Source organism: Euleptes europaea, chromosome 3 (genome assembly GCF_029931775.1).
Source record: "Euleptes europaea isolate rEulEur1 chromosome 3, rEulEur1.hap1, whole genome shotgun sequence".
In the NCBI taxonomy this organism is placed as follows: domain Eukaryota; kingdom Metazoa; phylum Chordata; class Lepidosauria; order Squamata; family Sphaerodactylidae; genus Euleptes; species Euleptes europaea.
In genome coordinates this window covers 8,498,631-8,516,089 of record NC_079314.1, presented here as the reverse complement: position 1 = coordinate 8,516,089, position 17,459 = coordinate 8,498,631, and the positions used below count along the sequence as shown (strand labels likewise).

At 51.8% G+C, this 17,459-nt stretch overlaps 1 protein-coding gene across 1 annotated transcript; it reads left to right on the top strand.

Moving 5' to 3' along the window:
• Positions 1 to 4,474: 4,474 nt before the first annotated feature.
• LOC130475713 (neuroglobin-like) lies at positions 4,475 to 17,244 on the top strand. Its single transcript, XM_056847548.1, has 5 exons — positions 4,475 to 4,707; positions 11,056 to 11,163; positions 15,047 to 15,167; positions 15,947 to 16,027; positions 17,122 to 17,244. Exons 1-5 carry the CDS (start codon positions 4,475 to 4,477, stop codon positions 17,242 to 17,244), a joined length of 666 nt encoding a protein of 221 aa, XP_056703526.1.
• The last annotated feature ends 215 nt before the right edge of the window (positions 17,245 to 17,459 follow it).

Below are 17,459 nucleotides of genomic sequence, written 5' to 3'. Positions count from 1 at the left end.
GGTATGGAGAGCGGACAGGGAGAAGCTTTTCTCCCTCTCATAATACTAGAACCGTGTTGGCGAACCTATGGCACGCGTGCCGGACTTGGCACGCCGAGCCCTCTCTGTGGGCACGCACGGGTAAGTTGAGCAGCCATCGTGTCTGCCTTCCCTGGACTCCTCGCCGCTCAGCTTAGGGGCTTTGAACAAACATTAATTGTTCAAAAGCATGCCAAATGCAAACTTTTACCTTTCAATAAAAAGTTGTTTGTATCATTGAAAGCTCTGTTATTGTGTTTTTCTTTTAAGGCAAAAGATGTTAATAATGTATGTGTTGCTTTTTCTAAACTAAAACCTCAGTATTCAGGTTAAATTGCCGTGTTGGCAATAAATAAGTGGGTTTTGGGTTGCAGTTTGGGCACTCGGTCTCTAAAAGGTTCGCCATCACTGTACTAGAACGTGGGGTCATCTGGTGAAGCCGGAGGGTGGGAGATTCAAAACAGATAAAAGGAAGTATTTCTTCACACGACACACAGTTAAATTGTGGAACTCCCTGCCCCAGGATGTGGTGATGGCTGCCTACTTGGAAGGCTTTAAGAGATGAGTGGACATGTTCATGGAGGAGAGGGGTATCCATGGCTACTAGTCAAAATGAATACTAGTCATGTTGCATAGCTATTCTCTCCAGGATCAGAGGAGCATGCCTGTTATATAAAGTGCTGTGGAAGACAGGCAGGATGGTGCTGTTGCAGTCGTCTTGTTTGGGGGCTTCCTAGACGCACCTGGTTGGCCACTGTGTGAACAGACTGCTGGACTTGATGGGCCTGGGTCTGTTCCAGCAGGGCCTGCCTTGTGTTCTTATGGGTGAGTGTGGAGAACCAGACGGTGCTCCTGGCTAGTGTGAGCTTTTCTTTGTCAGGGTGCCACCCAGAATTGGAACTGAGCTCCAAACTACAGCGATCCGTTCCCCTGGAGAAAATGGCTGCTTTGGAGGGTGGGCTCTATGGCGTTATAACACAGTGAGGTCCCGTCCCTCCCCAAACCTAGTTCTCCGCAGGCTCCCCCCCCCCAAGAAAAAAAATCTCCAAGAATTTCACAACCTGGAACTAGCAACTCTATTATGAATATTTCTCTTTCTCACAAAGGGAGCAAAAACAAACCAACAAACCAGCATAGTCGCTCAGTAGCTGGCAAATCTCCCCACCCCATCTTCACTGCCCTGCCTGTTAATTGAAGAGGTCTTTCATGTGCCAGGTGGATGAAAGGGATGATGCATTTGTGTTTAAATGGAAAAACAGCAGCAGCAGCAGCAAAGCCGGAGAGAAGAACTAAATGAGGTTGTTATTGTGCAGCAATCTGGGCAGTGGAAGGGAGGGGACGGGGCAGGGCAGGGGGGCAGACTGGAAAGAGGCAGGCGCTAGGGTCCCGGGGGATGCCCAAGTGTTCTGCTGCCTCTATATGGCATTCACCTGCTCAGAAGAGCTTCCAGTAAGAGAGTGAGAGTCCAGTAAGCGAGTGAGAGAGAACCAGAGAGTCTGGCTGGGAGTTGCAGAAGGAACTTCTTTGGCCGCTTCTCCCCTTGGAACTGGCAGGGGCTGCTTCTCTCCCCCTTGCAGAGAAGGCATTTGCACGGGTGAGTAGTTGAGGCTCACAAGTGTTTTCCTTTCCTTTTTTCCCTTAGAAGCTCCTTGATCCACTGATCTTGAGCAGCATCTATCTAGTGTTGGAGGGATACAAGGACTGAAACAAATCTTGCCACTGACAATGTAGCCTTGGGGTCCCTGTAAAAAAGGCATGATGTCAGCCACAGAGGCATTGGATTTGTATGTTAAAAGGGGGGAAATATAGTGCGATCGAAGTTCCTCGTAAAAGCGGCCTTGCAAAAGGGCATGGGCTAATGAGTCAATAGAGCCAGAAGAGCAAGGGCAGATCCTGCCTGAGTATGGTATATTCAGAATTCTGCCCTGCATTACCATAGACACAAGTGTTTTAGGAAAGGGGAGCCGGCCAGCTGTGCGTGGCAGGGTTAGTCTTTGTGACTGAAAACGCCGGCAGCACCTCTCAAGAGTTCTCTCCCGAGCAGCCAAAGAGGGGAGAGAGGTCCCTGCCCCGAGGAGGTTGCAGTTGAAGCTCAGACAGCGCGGGGGGGGGGGATGATGGTGGGCGAAGCGGCAGGCCTTGCTGAAGCCAAACTGGGCTGGGGGTGCTGGGGAACCTGGGTGGGAGGCTTCTGGAGTCCCACCAACACTCGCATGCCCTTATGCCACCCCGAGCCAGGAGGAAAATGTACTCTTGAAAAGGGAGCGTGCAGGTGGCTCTCTGAAAAGGTTGCCACGTTAGCCTGCTGCAACACGAACAAGCGGGAGCCGTGCGGCACCTCAAAGGCGAACCGGTTTTTATTCCAGCGGACAGTCTTGATGGCTAGAGCCTTGTCCTAATGGAGGGCAGCATCCTAAAAACAAGAACCCTTCAAGCCTGCTTTCTCAGGGCAGGCAATTTTCCCTGCTTCCAAACAGGCCTTCCTCTTGGGAAGGAGGTAGGGTGCTCAATTGTGGGGTTGGAAAATTCCTGGAGGTTTTTTTTGGGGGGGTGGAACCTGGGGAGTGCGGGGTTTGAGGAGGGGAGGGACCACAGTGAACAGGACGGTTTAATTCCTTAGAGTTCCCCCCTCCAAAGCAGCCTTTTTCTCCAGGGGGAAACTGATCTCTGTAGTCTGGACATACGTTGCAGTTCCAGGAGCTCTCCAGGCCCCACCTGGAGGATGGCAACCCTGGAAGGAGGATGTGTGGGACTTTGTGAGCTCCTTTGCAGAGCAGCAGCTACAGATGGGAGGAGTCCCCCTCCCTGTTTGGAAGTCCCGAAAATGCCTCACCGCCTCTCCTGGACTTGCAGGTCAATCAGGCTTGGGTTCTTCCCCTTGTCCTGTGCTCCTTATTTCTCTCCCCCCCCCCAAAAAAAACCTTTGTCTCCTGTAATTCGGATTGCAAATCCTCTAGGCAAGGGCTGTGCTGTTCTTGCGTTGGTTGCTAATTACCATGCAAAAATGGTCTTATGGCTGAACTGTGCCAGGGGCTGTGGCTGAGTGGAAGAACTTCTGCTTGGCATGCAGAAGGTCCCGGGTTCGATCCCTGTCATCTCCAGTTAAAAGGACCAGGCAGCAGGTGACCTCTGCCCGAGACCCTGGAGAGCTGCTGCCCGTCTGAGTAGACAATACTGACCTTGATGGACCAAGGGGCTGATTCAGTAGAAGGCAGCTTCAGGTGTTCATATGTGTTTCAAGACCCCCTTCCCTTTTTTTGCTCACCCCCCATGCCACTCCCTGGAATATCCTCCCCACCTGTTTAAAGCCCTTCCTTCCCTGTGGTTTCCTCCCAGCCAAAGAGACCCCACCCACTTTTGTTTCTATCCTCCAAATTCATGCTCTGAGCCCTTCTGGGCAGGGATCGGTCTCTCTTAGGGTTGCCAACCTCCAGGTACTAGCAGGAGATCTCCTGCTGTTACCACTGATCTCCAGCCGATAGAGATCAGTTCCCCTGAAGAAAATGGCCGCTTGGGCAATTGGACTCTATGGCATTGAAGTCCCTCCCCTTCCCGAACCCTGCCCTCCTCAGGCTCTGCCCCAAAAACCTCCCGCCGGTGGCGACAAGGGACATGGCAACCCTAGCCTCTCTGCAGCCCAACACTGCAAGGTTGGTGCTCCAGGATCTCCAGGGATCTCCACCGGCCATCCACCGGCCAGCGTCTGCTCCCTGCCTTGCAGCATTTCCTGGGGTGGCCGCATGAACCACTGAGAGCAAGGTGAGAAAGAGTTACCTCCTTCCGGAGCTGAAGCTTTCCAAGCAGCCCCCTGCAAAACCTCTAACTGTCCCTAGGTGGGAGAGGTTGCAGGTGGTAGCAGAGAGCTCCCACCGCTTCTTCTTTCCCTTGCTGGGTTTTCAAACCCCCTCCCCAGACAAGTTTCTTTAACCCTTGCTCTGCGCGCACGTGTGTCTTTTACAGTGGTGTCCTTCTGAATATGTGGAATCGGCCCTTGGAGGGCTGGGCTTGGACTAGTGGGTTGTAGGTTCAACTTCCTCTTTAAGCTGCTTCATGCTGAGTCTGGCCTTCAGCATAACTAGCTCGGGTTGTGTGCTCCGACTGGCAGCAGCTTTGCAGAAGAAGTGTTTCTCTCATCACTTGCATAACCTGAGAGCTTGGCAGAGATTGATCCTGGGACCTTAGACAGCCAAAGCAGGAGCTGAGCTACCAAGCCCATTGCTACTTTCCAAGCGATTTATGGTGGTGTGAAAAGGAAAGAAACAGCCGTGTATTTTTACATTTGCTGCATTTAAGTATGAAGAAGTGTCACGCTCGTTTTTTCTTCTTGGTGCGATGTAACTGGGATGCCCTCTCTTGTGTAGGAGGGTACATTCCTACTCCATGCATCTAACACTTTACATTTCTTTTTAGCTGGTGGGGGGGGGGAATACCCTGCGTGCCCAGTCGCAGGAGAGACATGGGGTGCACCTTATCCAGCGCAAACGTCAATCCAGATTCAGCAGTCACTGAAGAGAAGAGGAGCCCGTCACCGGAAGGTGCACTGGGTTTGAAAACGGATCCGGAGTGCAGGGGCGGTGAGGAGCCAAAAGAACCCTTCCTGCTTTCGGAGGATCAGAAGGAGCTGATTCGGGCCTCCTGGGAAATCCTGCACAAAGACATTGCCAGAGTGGGAGTGATCGTCTTCATCAGGTAAGGAAAGGGTTTTGATGCTGAGAACCGGAGCTCGGAGGTCTGTGGCTTTGTGGCGCACAGAGGTCCCACGGGTACAGCAGTTCCTTTCACACAGCCCAAGAACCCCATTCACCCCAGGACTCGGGTTGCCAACCTGCAGCCACGGCCTGGAGATCTCTCGGAATTACCACTGATCTCTTAGGGTCAACAGGTCCCTCTTCACCACTGGCGGGAGATTTTGGGGGTGGAGCCTGAGCAGGGTGGGGTTTGGAGAGGGGAGGGACTTCAATGCCATAGAGTCCAATTGCGAAAGCGGCCATTTTCTCCGGGTGAACTGATCTCTATCGGCTGGAAATCAGTTGTAATAGCAGGAGCTCTCCAGCTAGTACCTGGAGGTTATAGCAAACAAAAATTAGCGTGCTGTAAGTTAAGTTAGCAAACAACAAACCAGCAATATGCTGCAAACAACGTAGTTTATCACCAACAATGAGATTATAAAATTCGTCGTACATATAGTGCAAAGATGGACAATGTCCAAATCAAAAACATACAATTGCCACGAAAAGGAAACATTGTCAGCCCTAGGAAATTGACTAGGAAAGTGTCCTTTTCTCCAAGAGGTAAAATAACTTGTCAGCAGAGGTTTCCGTTCTGTTTCGGCTTAAAACAGCCTTCCTCGGGGCCACTATATGAACAAATAATACAATGCAGTATAACGGCATAAACATGAACACAAAACAAAAGCAATACAACTTAGTACAACCTGGAGGTTGGCAACCCTACTGATCTCCAGATGACTGAGATCAGTTCCCTGGGAGAAAATGGCTGCTTTGGAGGGTGAACTGTAAGGCATTATACCCAACTGAGTTTCCAACCCAGTGTTGGCAACTCTACCCAGGAGGGAATCAGATGGCGGCTTGGAAGACAGAGAGGGACGTGAGGCTGCATCGCCAGACCACAGAGCTGGTCCGAGTGAGCCTTCGCAGACCCCTCCACACAGTGTAATTGTGATAACCTCCTGCCTCTGCTTCCGAGAGCCATGGCTTCTGGGGGAAGGGCCAACAGCTGCTGATGGTGTGGTTTCCACCCTCCCCGACATCTCTTTTTGGCTCGGTCCTTAGAAAGGGCAATTCCAGCAGAAAGTGGGCGTTTGTAGTTGCCGCTCAGGATGGCAATCGATTCCCAGGCTCTGTGGTGCCTTGGGGCTGGCGCAGGAGAGCCAGGGAGCCTGCCAGTCTGCCCGCATAGGGCACGGCACTGCCAAGGCACAGGGGCTTGAAAGCAAACGAAGACACAGGCAGCAGCGGAAGGGACTTGGCGGTTTGCTCAGCCCTTTCCGAGGCACCCTGCAGAAATCAGAGCCCTGAATGATCTCTTGGGTTGCTGTCTTCTTCCAACCTGGCAAAGTGACCCCCCCCCACACACACACACACTTTCTGAATCCACAGTTTCAGCCTTGCTGGGGAGGGAGCTTGACTTGGGGATGGAGCATCTGCTTCACATGCAGGAAGTCCCAGGTTGGATCCCCGGCATCTCCAGTGAGGAGGTAATGTGAAAAACACCTAGAAAGCCACTGCTGGTCAAAGTAGTCATTGCTGGTTTTGAGAGAACACAGGTCTGGTTCGGCGGAAGGCAGCTGCGCCGTGTTCAGCCAACGATCCAGCGGACGACGGTTCTTAAGAGTGCTAGGAAGACGGTTTGCTGCTTGCGGTACATACATTTCTTCTGCCCCCTTGGCTGCCTCTGAAAACAATACCAAATAATTGTGTGTGGGGGAAGGCAGTACATCGACAACCAGAAACACCTCTTTTATAACCACCCATCTCTCTCTGTGTGTGTGTGTCTCTCTCTAGCCAGAGCTGTCTCGTTTTTAAAACACTGGCTCAATCACCAATATCATATTTTGCATTTCAACGTGTGGATCACCAGAGCTGCAATGAAGTCTTCTACAAATGCAGGCTGGATCCCACTGGTCTGTCTCTCTAGGAGGGAGGGACTTTCCTCCCCTGCAAGGAGAAAAGTAGGGTTTGCTATTTCAGTTTGGGTTTTAACTGAAATTTTTAAAATTTAATTCTTATTGCAAGTCGCTTTGAACTACGAGGAAAGGTGGGCTATAAACGTTAAATAAGTCACTTTCCCCCGTGCAAGAAACTCTTCCGAGCGACTTCTTGGGTGGGTTGGTGGGGGCTCCTTCTGCTGGAGGAAAGCATTTCCGCTAATGGAACAGATCAGTGGGGTCTGACCCACAATCCTGATCACTGGATCTTCAGACTTCAGATCTCAGTTTCCAGCAGGAAAAGCTTCATATCTGACATACTGGCCCTTGAACTCCCTGGGACAGTTTCCCAAATAGGCCACTGCTGAGTCCTGACATGCTCCATCCATTTTTCCTCATGGTTGCAGCAGGGGTCCAGGTGAAGTAGGCCCCATGACCCTGCCTGCACCCCGGGGGCCCCATGATCCAGCTTCCTCCAGGGCAGTTCTGAAGTGGGAAGGGTCCCCATGCCTCTTTCCCTGCTCCTCATTCCTCCTTGCCATCTTCACGATCGGCTCACCCTTCTGCTACATCCCCAGACTGAACTCTTGCCCCATTTCCAACAGCTGCCTGCTGCTGCACGGGAGGTCAAACTGCCCCATTATGGCCGGCCTTGCTCCCTGGGTAGGATCCCTGGAGCACCCTGCCAGATGGCACCACACTCAGTTTTCCAGCCCTGAACTGCGGAAGCACCTGTTCTCTCTGGAACGATGACCGGTTGGTCCCTCTTGCTGCTTAAGCTGGAAATCCACTCAGTTTTAATGGACATCATTTGACAACCGGGCAGATTCCTGTGGTTTCCCCTATGTCTTCCCATTACTTTTGTGCATGATCTTTGATGTTTTTTTTAAAAGCATAAAACGTAATTGTAGCTCCAGGGTATCAGCAAGGGCTGTCAAAATGCTGCTGCAGAACCTCTGTGACTACAAGTGTTCCTTCTACTGCCAAGGAGGTTTCCTCCTTCCTCTTTAGCCTCTGCCACATACTGATAGCCTCAGCTTTCCTTCTGCCAAATGGGAACTATGTGGACCAACTCCCAGGGTGGCTGTCTGGCTGTTGCAGGGACCACCAAAAAGCTAGTTTGCCGATTCTGAGGGTTTCGTCCCAGGGCTGGAACTCAGGGCTTTGGGTTCCCTTCTGTGCAGGGCACGTGCCATTCTCGATTTCACTTTGCAAACGCAAATACTTTTAAATTCTGAACAAGAAATGTGTCGTGCACCCTCTGACCGATCTCCACTTCCTTAGAGTCCCAGATGGGTGGGGTAGGCCGGCAGGAGTGAAGCAAATGCACATGGTACAAGCTCGGGAGTGCTTTCTCTCTCAAACCCCAGAGGCTGCGCTGCCCTTCTGTTTGGCAAAGGGATCGGGCCTCACTTCTTCAGCCTCCATGGTCGGTGTGCCCTTTTATCTTGCCCGCGGATCTCCTGGCCTGCTGCTCGAATTGCCCCACGCAGCGGCGGCATGCCTCACGTCCTCCTGGGGGGCCTGTTTTTTGTCTGGCTGATTCATGTTGTCCCTGGGGGAGGAGGAGGGTAGCAATAGCCAGAGGACAGCGGCTGCAGGCAGAGGAGCTAGAGGGAATCCGTCCTTTTCTGGGATGTGATCTAGCCTCTCCTGGACAGGGGCGGGATCACGTTCCCACTCCACTGCTGAAAAGACTTATTTATTTGTGCCTGTGGAAACAAGCAGTGTGGTGTTCCTAGGAATTCTTACATAAGCAAGAGCCTCTTGCAAGCCGTTGGAAGTAAAATCTTCTTCCTGAAAGCTTGGTGTGACTGTGCTGAGAATACGGGGCTTGGCTCAGAAGCAGGGGTTCCACACAAAAGGATTAGCCACCAGCGAGCCGGTGTGGTGTAGTGGTTAAGCGTGGTAGTTTGGAGCGGTGGACTCTGATCTGGAGAACCAGGTTTGATTCCCCACTGCTCCACATGAGCGGCGGAGGCTAATCTGGTGAACTGGATTTGTTTCCCCACTCCTACTCATAGAATCATAGAGTCGGAAGGGACCACCACGGTCATCTAGTCCAACCCTCTGCACAATGAAGGAAACCCACAACCACCTCCCCCCATGAAGCCAGCTCGGTGACCTTGGGCTAGTCGCAGCTCTCTTAGAGCTCTCCCAGCCCCACCTACCTCACAGGGTGTCTGTTGTGGGGAGGGGAAGGAAAGGTGATTGTAAGCCTGTTTGATTCTTCCTTAAGGGGTAGAGAAAGTTGGCATATAAAAACCAACTCTTCCTCTTCTCTTCTTTCTCCTTGCTTGTCTAGCGCCCAAGCTTCTGCAGCACCCTCGGTTTGATTCCCAGCCAGGGAAGTGTTCAAAACACATGTTTTGGGGTGTCTAAAGCCCCAGCCGGGTTTGGGCCCAGCATGTCCAGTTTACAGCTCCCTCACTGCAAGGAGGGAGACAACCTGGAATAGCAGAAAACAGGAGCCAAAATTTTGTTAAGCTTCCCTGCTTGACCGCCTTAACTATATGTCACTGAGTGATTAAATTGATGGCGCAGGTGGAAATTGGTGGTTTGCTCTCTTCTTTCCCTGCGTGGGAATTTTAGGAAGCACCGGGGGTGGGGGGGATTTCAGGAGAGAAATTTTGGTACGATTCCAAGTAACAAAAGCCAGGCTTTTTTGGGTGGGTGCCAGGCGAGATACATTACTCTAAAATTGAGCATAATTGTGTAAAGGGGAATGAATGGTGTATGTGCCCTGTGAAAGTCCTGGAAATGGCTGTGAGTTTCTCAGTGCAATCATAGGAGCTAGTAACTTACTTCCAAGTTAAAAAACCACGACGAAGCCACAGAAGGCCTCACGTTCAGTCCCTGGCATTTCCAGTTAAAGGAACAAGACAAGTAGGTGATGGGAAAGACCCCTGCCTGAGACCCTGGAGAGCCGCTGCCGGTCTGAGTAGACAATACTGACTTCGATGGACCAAGGGTCTGCTTCGGTATAAGGCAGCTTCAGGTGTTCACAAGTTCTGGGTTGCCACATCCTGCACCCCAATATCAAAGTCTGGGCTTTTTCAGCGCCCCTGGAAGTGAAGGGTAGGAACGAGAGCAAAAAGAAAAGTACTGGGATGAAAAAGGCAGTACCAATGGGGGCCTTTGTGGAATTCGCCCCGGGTGACCCAGGGACAATGAGCACCCCGGGGGAAAGCTTTCCCTTAATTGGCCCCTCTCTTTTCTGCTTCCCTCCCGGCACCAGCAATTTGTTCAGTCCTCCCCTCCTTCATCATTTACACGGTGGGAAATAATGCACAAACGCATGTCAGGAACGCGGTTCAATGCGGAGCTGCCTGTCCCTGTGCTCAGCCGCGCCTTCTGTTGGACAGGCTTGGGACTGCCAAATTGTCGGTTTATTTCTGACCGAAAAGAAATGGAAAGGAAATCTGGGGCGGTACAAAAGGCATTAAAAGGCCGCTTGGCTGCCAGATGCTTTCACCCTCCTGGCAGGAAAAGACGTGTCATCATTGCTCGTAAACTCAGAAGCAGTTCAGGTTGGAAGTGTGGTTTAAATTGGAGTGGGTTATCTTCAGTTGCAGTCAGGCACAACTGACGCTCCTGGAGAGGAGGAGGAGGAGAAGGAGTTTCTTTTCAGGAGTTTCGTGATCCTTTCCAGGAATTCCTGGAAAACCCAGCCCTCCACGGATGGGACCGCAGCCCCCAAGCTTTAAATAAGCCAGAAGATTGCCTAAGCAGATGCATCACCCTCCACAGTACTCTTTAAGACCTATTGGTAGGGTTGCCAGGTCCCTCTTCGCCACTGGCGAAGCCTGAGAAGGAGCCTGAGGAGGGCAGGGTTTGAGGAGGGGAGGGACTTCAGTGCCATAGAGTCCACTTGCCAAAGCGGCCATTTTCTCCAGGTGAACTGATCTCTATCGGCTGGAGAGCAGTTGTAATAGCAGGAGATCTCCAGCCACCACCTGGAGGTTGGCAACCCTAGCAAAGTGTGCACTGTTTGCACCACTGCAGGTGTCTCCCTGTTATTTTCCCGAGGATCAGGGCTGGCTCCGGGTTTTGAGGGGCCCCAGACAGAAGTTTCCAGCCCCCCTTCTATGCCCCCTTCCCTCCCACCCGCCCGCATGCCCCTGCCTACTTGTGAGCTCTCCCGCTGCCCATGCTCAGTGCCTCTTGCACCCCTTCCCCCCGTGGCAGTGGCAAGGGCGTGTGGCTGGGAGCCTGGTGGCACACTAGCAAACCAGCAAAAGGGGTTGTTGACCACAGTGGCCCCCCCAATCCCTGGTAGCTGCCCCACCACCCAGCATGCTGACGCCGGCCCTGCCAAGGACATCATCTTGCACTTGTCTTGACTGCCTCCTCTCTCATCTCTCCTCCAGACTCTTTGAGACCCACCCAGAATGCCAGGACGCTTTTTTCCTCTTCCGTGACGTTGGCGATTTCCAGCAACTGAAGATGAGCAAAGAGCTTCAGGCTCACGGCCTCAGGTTTGCCTTCCCCTCGCCTTTGTTTCCGAGGCCGGAGCCACACCGCCTGGACCGCCGGTGGCCAAGAGGCCACAGAGGAATGAAATACATCCTCCAAATGCCTGCATGTTGATGTGGGGCTGCTGGCCAGGCCAAGCCTCCTTGAAACATGCTGGAGCATCTCTGCGCTCCATTCAAGGAGACACCGGGAGCCTCTGCCCTATCCCTTGGGCATAGGGTTGCCAACCTCCAGGGGGTGGCTGGAGATCTCCCGCTATTACAACTGATCTCCAGCCGATAGAGATCAGTTCACCTGGAGAAAATGGCCACTTTGGCAATTGGACTCTATGGCATTGAAGTCCCTCCCCTCCCCAGACCCCACCCTCCTCTGGCTGTACCCCCAAAATCTCCAGGTATTTCCCAACCTGGAGCTGGCAACCCTACCAATTAACAGCTAGGAGTTTGGATCTGGGCTGTTGGCAGAGAGTGGTAGTTGGACTGTGCTGGGTGGAGATGCCATCCTCCAGGTGGGGCCTGGAGATCCCCTGGAATTACAGCTCATCTCCAGATGACAGGGATCAGTTCCCCTGGAGAAAACCGATGCTTTGGAAGGTGGGATTGTGCCCCACTGAAGTCCCTTTCCTCCCCAGACTCCACCCCCAAGTCACAGCTGACTTACGGCGACCCCGGAGGGTTTTCAAGTAGGGTTGCCAACCTCCAGGTGGTGGCTGGAGAGCTCCTGCTATTACAACTGGTCTCCAGCCAATAGAGATCAGTTCGCCTGTAGAAAATGGCTGCTTTGGCAATTGGACTGTATGGCATTGAAGTCCCTCCCCTCCCCAAACCCCGCCCTCCTCAGGCTCTGCCCCAAAAACCTCCCGCCAGTGACGAAGAGGGACCTTGGCAACCCTGTTTTCAAGGCATGAGATGTTCAGAGGTGGTTTGCCACTGCCTGCCTCTGTGGAGTGACCCTAGACTTCCTTGGTGGCCCCCCTAAAAATACTCACCAGGACTCTGCTTAGCTTCTGGGATCAGACAAGATCAGGCTAGCCTGGGGCTCTCCAGGTCAGAGCTTCCACTTAGTAGCACTGCAGAATATTTGAGGGCGGGGGAATGAGTTACACCATTGAGAGCTGGAAGAGGGTTTTTTAGGTTAGGGTTGCCAGGTCCCTCTTTGCCATGGCCAGGAGATTTTGGGGGCGGAGCCTGCGGAGGGTGGGGTTTGGGGAGGGGTGGGACTTCAGTGCCATAGAGTCCGATGCGGCCATTTTCTCCAGGGGAACTGATCTATATCAACTGGAGATCAGCTGTAACAGCAGGAGATCTCCAACCACCACCTGGAGGTTGGCAACTCTACTCACGGTTCCGCCTGCCTGCACAAGGCGTCCCAGAGACAGCTCTCAGTTCACAGCAGCCTGTTAAGTCTGTTTAACTGACATTTCGGAGCAACATAAACATGTCAAACGGGGAGTAAACAAAAGGAGAGGCCTGTTTCAACTGCCAGTGTTTACAGTGTGCAGGATGGCTATCGGGGACCCTTCTTGGCTAGGATGTCCCGGCAGCCGGTGCAGATGCCGCCACTTTTTCCATGTGCATCTTTGCAGAATCCTCTGCGTTATTCTGACATGCAAGCAAAGATTTCCCATATATTTCTCCCCAGGGACCGTGTTCAAAAAGGACGGTCCGGCACGCTGGCCCAAGCGGTCTCAGTTTCTCAGGCTTTGCAAGATACACAGTTGTGGTTTAGCCAGAATTTTATAGTAGCAGCCCTTGAAGTAGTGATGTCTTAATGCAAAGCACGCTTTCCAGTAGGGAAAGGAGGAGAGGTTGTTAAAATGGCCTTCTAGTCGCTTGGTGTCTCCTTGGGAGTAAAGCAGGCTAGAAATGTTTTAAATAATCATGCTCTAATTCCCCCCCCCCCTTTAATAATATGGGCACATATGGGTAAAATACTGAGGGCGGAGGGACTAGAGATCCAGAGCAGAAAAACAATCCCTTGAGCTGAAGTCCTTGGGATTGCTCCGTTTTTTTGTTTTTAAAATACTTTTTTAATGCAGCAATTGGGTTTGTGGGGGTGGGGAGATTTTCTCTCACAATAAGCTCTACAAAGTAAGCCAATTACAAAGCAGCATTTAAAGGGGTGGGGACTTTGAGCTTGGAAACTGCTGGTGCATAGATTCCCAACAGGAAAGTGTGGGTCTACCAAGCAATGAACCTCAGGTAAAACTCCCATGCATAAACCACCTATGTAGATCATGAAAAGCTATGGCTGGTTTTAAAGAAAATGAGTGTGCCACAGCATCTGATTGTTCTGATGCACACCCTGTACTCTGGACAAGAGGCAGCTGTTAGGACAGACTATGGAGAAATGGAATTGTTTCCAATTGGCAAAGGTCCCAAACAAGGATGTATTTTATCTCCCTGTTTCTTCAGTCTGTATGCAGAACATATCATAAGGAAACTGGATTAGGTTTAGATGAAGGAGGAGTGAAAACTGGCGGAAGGGACGTTAACAATTTGAGATATGCAGATAACACCACATTACTGGCAGGAAATAGTGAAGACTTGAAATGACTACTGATGAAAGTTAAAGCAGAAAGTGCCAAAGCAGGATTACAGCGGAACATGAAGAACACAAAAGTAATAAGTACTGAGGAATTACACAACTTTAAGGGTGACAATGAAAACATTGGAATTGTTCAATATTTTCTGTTCCTTGGTTCCATCATCAACCAAAAGACAGACTGCAACCAAGAAACCAGAAGGAGATTGAGCCTGGGAAGGGCAGCCATGAAGTAACTGCAACCAAGAAATCAGAAGAATTGCTTGAATGCTGTATTTAGACTTTTGATTCTGTTTCTGTCACCTTTTATTTTTGCTTCTCATCTACCTTTAGCAATTTTAAGAGTTTCATGAAGGCTTTTCATTTCTTTTGGCTTCAGGAATAATCTTTGCACATTCTTCCTTGATAATATGCCTGGTTTCAACCTATAATTCTTCTGGTTCACCTTCACTTGAACTTAATAATGCAAATCTGTTCTGTACACGGTCTTTAAACGCTTCAGGAATGTTGCTTAGATCATATTTTGGCACTATTATTTGACACAATTTTTTTTCTTCTGCAAGTGCAGGCTCTAGGGTAATTTTGTTGAGGTTGAGAAGGACAGCGCAGGGGGAAAAGGGAAACATTACACTGCCCCAATAGGGTTGCCATCCTCTAGATGGGGCCTGGAGATCTCCTGGAATCGCAACTGATCTCCAGATGACACGAGATCAGTTCCCCTGCAGAAAATGGCTGCTCTGGAGGGCAGTTGTACCCAGGGAGATTCCTCCCCTCTCCAAACCCTGCTCTCCCCAGGCCCCACCCTGAAATCTCCAGGAATTTCCCAAGGCAAAGTTGGCTCCCTTATTAGAGCTGATAACGCTTCTTGGGGCAAGAGGGTGGTGGTCACCAGTCAGTTGTGGTATTGCTCCAAAACCTCTCCCGCCCCCCAGGACTCACTGAATGTGCAGACCTCCCCCAACACACACTGCTTAAAGGAGCCTACCAATGGTCTCTTGCTTGCCCCCCCCCCCACTGCCCAAATCTGAAGATGGCTCACTGTACATTAGAGTTGCCATCACTGGGTTGGGAAATACCTGGAGATTTGGGTGATGAAGGCTGGTGAGGGGAGGATTTGGGGTGGGGAGGGTCTTCCACAGGGTATGAAGCCATAGAGTTCTCCAAAGCAGCCATTTTCACCAGGGGAACTGATCTCGATCATCTGGAGAACAATTGTAACATTGGGAGGTTTCCAGGTGCCAACCTGAGGTTGGCAACCCTGCTGTACACATCATGGGTGGCTCTGCTCCCAGCTGTGCCCTCTTGTCTCTCTCTTCTTCCCTGCCTTCTCTCTGTGGCCAGGGTGATGTCTTTCATCGAGAAGAGTGTGGGGCGGCTGGACCAGACGGACAAGCTGGAACATCTGGCCTTTGAGCTGGGCAGGAGTCACTGCCGATATCAAGCGCCCCCCAAGTACTATGAGGTGAGAGGGTCACGGGTAGACACCCCCAGAGCTGGCATCTCGGGATGCCAGTGTTGCTGGACGCTACTGTGGTCTGTGCCATCTGTCGACAGTGAAGCCGTCTAGGGTGGCGTTCTATTAGTCACTGGATGAATGGGGAATTCCTGTAGATTTGGGGGTAGAGAGCCTGGGGAGGGTGGGGCTTGGGGAGGGGAGAGACCTCAGCCGGGTATAATGCCACAGAGTCTACCTTCCATGTTCTCCAGGGGAACCGATCTCTGTTATCCGGAGATCAGCCAGCGTGGTGGTGTGGTTAAGAGTGGTGGTTTGGAGCGGAGGACTGGGTTTGATTCCCCAACTCCTCCACATGAGCGGCGGAGGCTAACCTGGTGAACCGGGTTGGTTTCCCCACCCCTGCACATGAAGCCAGCTGGGCGACCTTGGGCTAGTCACAGCTCTCTTCGAGTGCTCTCAGCCCCACCTCCTCCCAGGGTGTCTGTTGTGGGGAGGGGGAGGGAAGGCGATTGTAAGCCGGATTGATTCTTCCTTAAGTGGTGGAGAAAGTCGGCATATAAAAACCAACTGTTCTTCTTCTTCTTTTTCTTCTTCTTCTTCCTCTCCTTCTTCCTCTCCTTCTCCTTCTTCTTCTGTTGTAATTCTGTGTGATGCCCAGTCCCCATCTCGAGGCTGGGGCCGTTCTTCTGGCCATTCTTCTTAGGAATTGAAGGGATGGTGGCGGGAGGGACTTCGCTGTCTTGTCTCTGGACAAAACCCTACCCCGACTTTGTTTCATTTTTCAGTACATTGGGGCACAGTTCATCCAAGCTGTCCAGCCTATTCTGAAAGAAGAATGGACCCTGGAGGTTGAGAAGGCCTGGGAAGTAAGCAGACCAGCAAGGGGTAGGGTTACCAAATTTGGGTTAGGAAATTCCTGGAGATTTGGGGGGTGGGGGTTTGGGAGGGGGAGAGAGTACAATGGGGTATAGAGTCTTCCCTCCCAAGCAGCCATTTTCTCCAAGGGAACAGATCCAGGAGACCTCCAGGCACCTCCTGGAATTTGGCAATCCTAAAGGAAGGGTGTTTTGTTCACCCACAGGTCAGCAGAAGGAGGACCCTTTCCAAGAAAGGGGTGGGTGGGCTGGAAATGGGTACCCCCCCAAAAAAAAAGGGTCCCTTCCCTTCTGTAGCAAATAGCCGCTCAGGAGAGTTAAGAAGGTTGGCAACTCCGTCTTGGAAAATTCTTGGAGATTTGGGGTGTGAGCCTGGGGAGGGGAATAGGGTTGCCAGCTCCGGGTTGGGAAACACCTGGAGATTTGGGGGGGCGGAGCCTGAGGAGGGCGGGGTTTGGAGAGGGGAGGGACTTCAGTGCCATAGAGTCCAATTGCCAAAGCGGCCATTTTCTAGGGGAACTGATGTCTATCGCCTGGAGATCAGTTGTAATAGCGGGAGATCTCCAGCTATGACCTGGAGGCTGGCAAGCCTAGAGGGGAGGGGGCTCCGAGGGGATGTGATGCCATAGAGCCCACCCTCCAAAGCTGCCAGGCGAACTGATGTCTGGAGATCACTTAGGGTTGCCAACGTTGGTCTGGGAAATTTCTGGAGACTTTGGGGGTGAAGCCTGGGAAGGGTGGGGTATGGGGAGGGGTCCTCAAGCCCGCCCTCCACAGCAGCCATTTCCTCCTGGTGAATGGATCTGTATTGTCTCACAATCAGTTGAACCTTTGGGAGAACTCCGTGCCCTACCTGGAGATTGGCAAGCCCGAAGGGGTGGGAGCAATTTCTATTAGGGAAGCAGGGCTGTATTTCATTTTTAATTAGAGCATGGGGGGAAATACATGGATTTCTGCTACACAATTCTAGATTTGACAACAATCCTGTGAGGTAGGCTAGTCCCGTCCCCCCCCCCTCGTTTTGAATCACACAGCCGGGGTGTCCAGAGTGGTAAGAGCTCACCTTTTCTTTTTCTCCCCACAAGAGCCTGTTCACATATCTGGCCGCCACAATGAGAAGAGGATTTTACACTGAAGAAAAGATGGTGGCCAGCCAGCCTCTTCACTCAGGGAAGGCTGGGCTCGAATCCACCCCGGGCAGAATCTAGCGGTGGGGATCTACCCTCTGGGTGGCCTGCTGTGGTCCCTTCCGGGCCCCACGCTTCTCGCCCCTGCTGCCAACTGGGACTTTGTTCCTGCTGCCAACTGGGACTGGTATTAGACTCCGAGGCGAGGATTCCAAGATGTGGGTTGCTTATTATGGGGCGATCCGTGCCCCATAATGAGATCTTTATAATCTTTTAGAGGACCATCTGTGAGAAGG